This window comes from Phaethon lepturus, unplaced genomic scaffold (assembly GCF_000687285.1).
Source record: "Phaethon lepturus isolate BGI_N335 unplaced genomic scaffold, ASM68728v1 scaffold5723, whole genome shotgun sequence".
Lineage (NCBI taxonomy): Eukaryota > Metazoa > Chordata > Aves > Phaethontiformes > Phaethontidae > Phaethon > Phaethon lepturus.
Window position 1 is genome coordinate 45,397 of NW_010526879.1, and position 8,020 is coordinate 53,416.

Genomic DNA, 8,020 nt, shown 5'->3' on the forward strand with positions numbered 1-8,020 from the left:
GCAACCTCCCCTCCCTGCAGGATGCCTTCTCCTGCAATGCATTAGCATCCTGCAGCCATGCTGTGGCCAGAGAAGATTCTGCATTGCCTGGGGAGGGCATGTGGGCCTGATCCAGGGATGCTCAGAAGGTCCACGGCACAGCCAGGCAATGGAGGTGAACATGGAACGGGTGTGAAAGGCACATGTGCCACCCTACACGCTCTGACTCCGGTCAAATAATTAACCCCGTCCCTCTAACAGCAAGACAAAGACAGAAGAAAACCGAAATTGCCCTTGGAAAATTTTGCAGGAATTGCCAATTTCCTCCGAGGAGATATTTTAATGAGAAATCTCCTGAAAATACTTATGGAAAACACTTCAGAGCCTAAGAATTTTTAAATTAGGATCACATTCCTTATTTACAATTCCTTTCTCCTTCCTGCCAATGTAAAAGATTTTAAAAACACTATTAAGCACATTAAAACAACAGTGTGTGAAAATGGCTCTCCACCAGGATTTTAAAATGATATAATACATTAGTAAAGCAGAAAGAAAATGTTTCTCTAACATTTCCTTTTAAATCGCAATACAGATTACTTTGTTTGGGGGTTGAGATAGTTTTCTGTGTTGCTATTTTGTGCTACAAGCCAAAATGCCTAAGGACTTAATTTGCATTTAGGTAAAGGGTGTGAATAAAAATTTGATCAATGAGGTAAAGAAACAGTTCGAACAAAAGTGACTTTCAAAAAGGGAAAGCCTGTTTTTATCACAAGAACTTCAGTGAAATGCAAAAAGAATAATAAAACATACGCACTGGGATGCTAGTCACTGTTTTGGCATTACTAATTTTGGGATTTCACAGAATTATAACCATGTTTTTCCTCCTCTTTAACATAACAGTGTCCCTTTAAATCTAACACAACAGAATAGCTCTCTGAGCTTGTTGTTAAAATTCACACTATAAAATTATGTCAGCTGAATATCTGGATGCAAAGATTACTGCAGTAAAATAAAAGAGTCAAGTTCAAAAACAGATTGGGAAAAAAAAAACCCATGTGTTTGAATTTATTCTCATGTAGCAAAACATGACAAGTATTCTCAGTTTCGAAAGCACTGATCATTCAGCCCCTGCAGGAATAAAAAGGAGCACTAGGTGCCTGGTGCCTACAAAAACCTGTCTGAAGGGCTGTCGAGCTTTATATAGTTCAACATTCACTGATTAGCTGGGTTGAGGCCAGGAAGAAACTCATCCCAGAGCTCAGAGAACTGTCAACAGATTATATGACTGTTTTTCCCTCTGGAGAATTGGGGACTACTGACCTTCTTTCAGTGTAGGAACATTCCTATTTTAATTGTCCTTTGCAGAGACACTCCGTACCTGAAGCAGCTCACAAACCTTGTGAGTCAAAGCATTAGAGATTCAGAATGGCATTGACACGGGCGTTTCTGTTTGAAACTACTTATCTATGCAGTGAAACCTTAAAAAAAATTAATTTTTCAGTTTAAAATTCAAGTTTTCAATATTAAAGTCCAGAGAGACACTACACAACAGTGCCCTGGCTTCTAAAATGACTGAACCGTGCTGTCCTTTGAGCCATGAAAGACCATCCATGGCTTGTCACAGCTCTCCTGTTCTGAATGACTTCCACGTGTTGAGCGATCGCCGCTTGGCTTGCAAAGGTCAGAGGAGAAAAACATAAGCTAGAAATCAATCACAGCCCACAGCTTTGGCCTGAGCAGCCACATTCCAGCTTCTGTATCTGTGGACTTGAGGGCAAGAAGGAAAGATCAAATAACTTTAAAGTGGCAATGTTGACTCGGGATGAAGTGGATGGAGATTCTTTCTACATGTCAAGAGGGCGATACGGTAACGTTGCCCATAAGAGAGTGTAGGAAAAGACCACTTGGGTTTTGAGCCTGGCACCCACGAACTTTTCAGGCACTCATTTCTTTCCCATCCTGCAGGTTTCCCTTGCCTCAGCCACAGCTGGAAGGAGTCTCTCCCTTCAGTGGTCAGTAAATCCCACTTGGCTCCTGGCATGACTCCGTTTGGTCTCTCATCTTTTTGCTGTGGTCTCATAAGAGAAGTGGACACTTGCAGGCATGCACTGCCTGAAACCAGAGCTGCAGACTGCCACTGCTGTATCCATCCTGAACCTGACCTCCAGCTTCCAGACCAGGGTTGGGCCAGGCTGGACCACAGACAACACGGTTCTGCTGCTGCGTGCAAGTCAGCCGCCGGCGTTAGTCAACCTCTCCTTGGGCGCCTGGAGTTAGAGGCAGCACAAGCATCTCTCCGTGGAGTATAAGCTCCCTTGTAGAGCTGTGACCGCTGTGAATATTTTGTCTTTTTAACTAAGTCTTTATTTTCTCTGCTTTTGGAGTTGGGTCGTTCATATTTTCCTCTGAAATCTAGCCTCAAATAAAAGGGAATTAATTCCTTTCCTCTCCAGGCAAGGACCCATTCCCAGGACATGTTGTCCTCACTGACAGTCCTGAAGGGGTTAAACATGAATGCCTGGGCTTAGTGTCACATCGCCTACAGCAGTTCGCAGACATTCCCTTTTATAAATTTAATCTCTCTTTAAACAGGTGCCGCATCCCATGGGTGACTGGGATATACTGCAGAGGTTATATTTGTTTCTCCTGACCCTGCAGAAGCAGCAAGCCTCTTGCTGAGCAGGTCCTAACCTCACACCGAGCAGTATTTTGTATCACTAAATCCTGGGACTGAGCAGGGACTGGGAGCATCCTAACAAAACCCTGAACAAGCAGCCTTGAAAGAGTGATGTTCCTCTGAATTTGAGCTTTGGGATAGCAAAACCTCTCAGGAGTGGTTTGGGTAGGTTAGACAGACAAAACAATCTCTCAAATTTCCTTACAGAATTTTTTTCTATGCCTTGTGTGTGCTTTAGTGTTAAGAAGATTGGTTGTGGCTGTAGAAAAGGCTCTGGAAAGCTAATCAGTTGGCGGTTCATGGCCATGTAGGGCCACGAGGTATATAAATTACTTAAATATCGCTTCAATTTTGGTTTGGAGTCCTAGGCAGGATTTCAGATGATGATGTTTTGCGCTGCCCCTCTGAACTGCAGCCTTCACCACCAGTGGTCGTCCATGAATTAGGAAGAGTCTGATGCAATTTAACAGTAGCTGGGGGCAAAGAAGATTCCCAAAGTGAATGACACCATATTTATTCTCCATAACCAGAGTTTCTTGAGTTAGCTCTGATCCAGGCTAGTCACTGCAGCATACTGGTTCATGGTCCAAGAGGTTCAGATAACACCAGTGTGGGCACATCTGCACCCTGGCTGTGGATGTGGTCACTTTAATAGTGGGTCTCTGCATAGCCACCTCAGTCAGTCTTGGATGCCATAATCCTCAAATGCACCCCCCAGGTTAATGTGAGGAAGGCAGATGAAATTTCTAGAGCCATTTCCAAAGTGGTTAACCTGAAGAGCCTTTCCCTTAGCACCACCTCATGTCCAAGCTGGTCCCTAACATCTAGGAGACTTAAGCACTTCACCAAGTATCTGTATCTCAGCAAAGCGTCCTCAGCCCGTGGAGGAATGTGACAGATCCTTGTCTTACCTTGGTCTGGAACGTACAGAAGACATGAGTCAGGAATGGGTGCTCCCAAGCTAAGGAGAGGACTCTCTTCTCCACCATAGTACATTCAACGTCATCATCCATCAGCACCACATCCTTCTTCAGAGCTTTCACGGCAAAATACTGGTCTGTGCTCTTCAGTTCAGCAAGGAACACCTAGGGTGGAAACAGCTCCTCAGAAAGAATGATGCTCTTCTCTCAGAGCTGGCAACACAGCCGTGCAAGGTTGGGAGCTGAGCTCTGGGGAATTCACCAGGGTAGACCTTAAAAACACTGATGTTTAAGGCCCAATTCCCCAATTCTGCCATTAAGACTTTGCAGACTTTGAGTTTGTTCCTCCCACCCAGAATAGTTTTATGAAGCTGAACCCTGGGGAAGGATGGGAAGGTCTTGGCGATTACAAGAGCAGGGGCTACACGCCCATATGGACAGGACATGTCAGAGAGCCAAACACTTCTGATAACAGAAACCATCTTTATGCAAATGCTCATGAGATACATTTCCTGTGTTGTGACTTTAAATAACAAAACACAGAATGTTGCTTTTTCAACATGTGAAATGCAAATGCCCCGCACCAGATCCTCAGCAGGTGTAAACTGATGTCCACCAGTAGTTAGATTGATCTATATCAGGTGTGACTTTCTCCCCTTCCTCCCAGGTAGCAGGAGGCCTGAGCGAACAGACTGGGTCCCCCATGCTTCTGCAGGACTTTTATGGCCTTAAGTTGCACCAGGGGAGGTTTAGATTGGATATTAGGAAAAATTTCTTCACTGAGAGGGTGGTCAGGCATTGGCACAGGCTGCCCAGGGAGGTGGTGGAGTCGCCATCTCTGGAAGTGTTCAAGAAACGTGTGGATGTGGCGCTTCAGGACATGGTCTAGGGGACATGGTGGCGCTGGATTAATGGTTGGACTTGATGATCTTGAAGGTCCTTTCCAACCTAGTGTTTCTGTGATTTCTGTGATTTCTGTGATTCTCTCAGAAGAGCAAAACACATCCCAGAGGAGCTAGGACTTCCATCTATTTTTATGGGCAGGAAAACTGAGACACGGAGCAGCAGAGAAGGGTTTTCTAGAGACTGTAGAGCAAAGGAATCTCCGCTGGAAAGCAGTGCCAGTCCTGACCTTTATGCTAACAGCCTGTCGGCATTGTTTCCCATAGACTGAATAAATATGTAAGATTCATCAAAAAGGTGTTTGAAGTTCTCTACCAGACACTATTTATTGAGTAAGCTCAGACATGTTTTAGCCCTGACAAAAGTTTTATTTACCTTTTTGGCTACTGCTGCATTTCACTTTGTAGCACTAGACAGAGAGTAGAGCCTAGAGCCTCCCTCTGTCTCTGCAGTGAATGACCAGAAACGCTAACAGTGCTGATGCTGCAGGCACCCGTTTTACCCCGTTTTTGTGCAGGGCACTGCTCTCCTGGGGAAACGGGGGAACACAGTACATTTGTGACTTGTGCTGTGACTTCCAAGGTGCAAGTAAGCAATGCTAGACCTCATGCAGAGGGGTCTTGCTCATGGGTCTGGTCCTCAGTCTCTCTCGTCCACGCAGAGCTGGAGAGACCCTCAGGCACTGAGATCTGCACACCCTGTCCTCTCTATAGGGAAGTGAATCTTGCTCCAAGCAAATAAGGGCACCAGGAGCAACACCTACACAGGAAACTTGTGGGTGAGGTTTGTTGCAGAAGGGTACGAAATAGCCCATCTCCTCCACACCCACATGGTGCGCTGCAGAGAGATGCAGACGTTTGCAAGCTTGGAGAGTCCTTGTTAACCCAGGGGGCTGAAGCAAGGTATAGAATCTGCTTCCTTGGAGGTATTCAAGACTTGACTAGACAAGCCCCTGAGAAACCTTATCTAATCAAGACCTGTTTTGAGCAGCAGGTTGGATTAGATGACCTCCAAAGGTCCCTTCCTTCCAATGTAAATGTTTCTATGATATCTATGCTCTTGAGTCCAGGTTAGTCTGGGCTGTGGAGTTTGGGGTATTTTGGCTTAGCTCTAACTCAGATGTCTCAGCTCTGCTTCCCATGCAAAGTGCAGACATGCCAAGTGTTTTCAAGTATTGGAGAGCAAACATAGCAAATATTTCACCAGTTTAAGAATTGGCTGTAGCAATTGCTCCAGCTCACTTAGCAGGCAAAAAGCAGCCCTTCTTTAAGGCAGTTTCCACCTTGGAAACGTTTTGGATCTGAGCAACGCGATACATAATGATGCTCATTCTCCTTATTGGCTGTGAAAACACAATGGTGAGTTCCCCTGAAATTACTTCATGCAGCTCTGCGCTGGCACTGAGTAACACCAATCCCCTTCCAGGGGACATCTGCAAGAAGGAGGAACAATCCACAACTCATCAAGATTAATGAATCCACTGAAAACAGGTGGTTCTTGTTTCAAAAACACAAATTCTTGGCTGTTACAAAATTTGCTTTACACTCTGGCACAGACTGAAGCTGGGAAAGAGCAGTTAGCGCTCCCAGCTGGGGAGCTGCTGCTCTGGAGAGGGGAGGTGATCCACACTCGCCTTTCCAGCTAATGCTTCCACCTCCCTCTGAGCTTGCTCAGCTAAGCGGGCAGGAGGGATGCACAGGCCCTGTCACCTGCACAGAAGGGGAAGTCGCAGCTTTACTCACCTGCTTTCCTCTCTTGTCATGGGCGCTCATGAGACAGCAAACTAGGGGGGCAGAGGGAAGGGCAAGGAGAATCTTTCTCTTAGGCAAGAAGAAGACTGGGTTCAAGGCTCAGCCATGCCAGAGCATGGGTTCTTTGAGGGCTTGGAGATGTTTTTTCCTAAGTGGCCTCCAAACCGCATGCTACTTAGTGCCATAATAGGCAATATGCAACCTCTGCAGTGGTGTCTAGTCCCCTGATGCTTACCTTGCCGAAACTGCCCTTCCCCAGCATCTTGTGCAGGATAAAATCTTCGATGGTTAGTTTTAGCTGCACTTGGTGCTCTTGCTGCTCGTGTGGCTGCTCTCCCAAGTCTGACTCTATCAGAGTCTCCCCCTTCATTGTGCCCTCCACTGGAGTCTCCCACGAGACACCCTGTGGCTCTGAAACACACATCAAAACATTCAAATAAACTCCTGGAAATGAGTAGAAAATCCCCAGAACAGTTACAGGTATTGTGTTTAGAGTCTTAAAAGCGTATTTCAAATAAATGGAAATGTGGTGGCCACATCTGCTAAGTAGATTGGTTCTGCTCCCACTTTGCTTTCTCCCCAGAGGAAATTTTACTCTGGTGTAACTCCACCTTCTTCAGTGGCATTACTCCCACTTTACAAACTCCTTCATCTGTATTCCTGTTTTATGGAAGCAAAACATGACCAAATCCTTCATTTCTGGCCACCTGTGCTCTTCATTCCTTCTTGCTAGTTTCCATTAAGATGTGGTCCCATTTTTTCAAGGTCTTTTCAAGTCCCTTGGCAAAGCTAGGATGTGAAAAGATGGAGCAGCATTTTCCTGTTGGGTCCTTACTCTGGATGTGAAGCTCTACTCAAGTCCTCCAGCTGTCCTGGAGTGGAATTACTGAGTTTCTTCAATACTTCATTCACTTGCATGTACATGAACTTCTAAGAGAGCCTGTCCCTTACTGGATTTATTCCATGCATTCAAATGCGCATTTGCTGTACTGTCCTAAATTGCTGAACAGCAAGAACACTACTCAGCAGACAAACAGACCCACTGGTAAACCAGATGTGAAACCATTTGGGGCTTTGCTGATTCACATCAGCATAGTCAGTTCTACTTGTAGAAAAGAAAGTAAACTCAGATGGGGACAATATTTATTTTCCTTTGGGGGCCAAAGGGCACTGTCCCCTTAGCTCAGATGGTACCAAAACCAGCCTCTGAGGCTTGATAGCCTGCTGCTGCCCAGTATCAAACCCAGAGCACTGGTATAATGTGGGTCTGCCATGCTTTAACCAGTGCCTTCGGACATTTTGCTCTAGGTCCAGTTTCTAGGATATTATCTCCACACAGGGCAGTTTTAACCTTCATTTAGAAAGTGGATGAGGATGTGGCCTGTGCTCTCAGCTTGACCTTTGTTTAGGGTTGGAGTCGAGCACCTACTGTCCCAGTCCTTGATTCACTTGTACTCTTTTTTTCCCTTTCCTTTCTGGTAGATGCATTTTAAATCTTGTGGGAGGCAGAAAAACATTGTGTCAGTGCCACCATAGGTCTGCTGCAGTTGTAGTACAGTGCTTGGAGGGGCACCATGAACCGTGAAGGTGGAGGGGTCCTGAAATGACCTTTTACATGGGCCACATGGGTCTAATGAAAGATGGTGACATTTTTGCTCCTAACATCCAGAGCTCTGTGACTCAAACACAAAGCAGACAAACAAGGCATCTCCCCAGGAGACTGTAATTTTTGTTTTGGGCCACTGAGCGCCTAGTAGCTTTGTCCAAGGTCTGTTAATCAACGCTCTTCA

At 45.6% G+C, this 8,020-nt stretch overlaps 1 protein-coding gene across 1 annotated transcript in view; it reads right to left on the reverse strand.

Annotated features, from left to right (window-relative positions):
* LOC104617780 (protein kinase C theta type-like) overlaps positions 1–8,020 on the reverse strand; it is a gene marked incomplete at its 5' end in the record, with an annotated part of 31,136 nt that overhangs the window by 22,317 nt on the left and 799 nt on the right. Inside the window, 2 exons of the mRNA XM_010283195.1 lie at positions 3,568–3,741; positions 6,466–6,641. Of these exons, the coding sequence (XP_010281497.1) occupies positions 3,568–3,741; positions 6,466–6,641 (350 nt within the window). The remainder of the gene's footprint in view (positions 1–3,567; positions 3,742–6,465; positions 6,642–8,020) is intronic.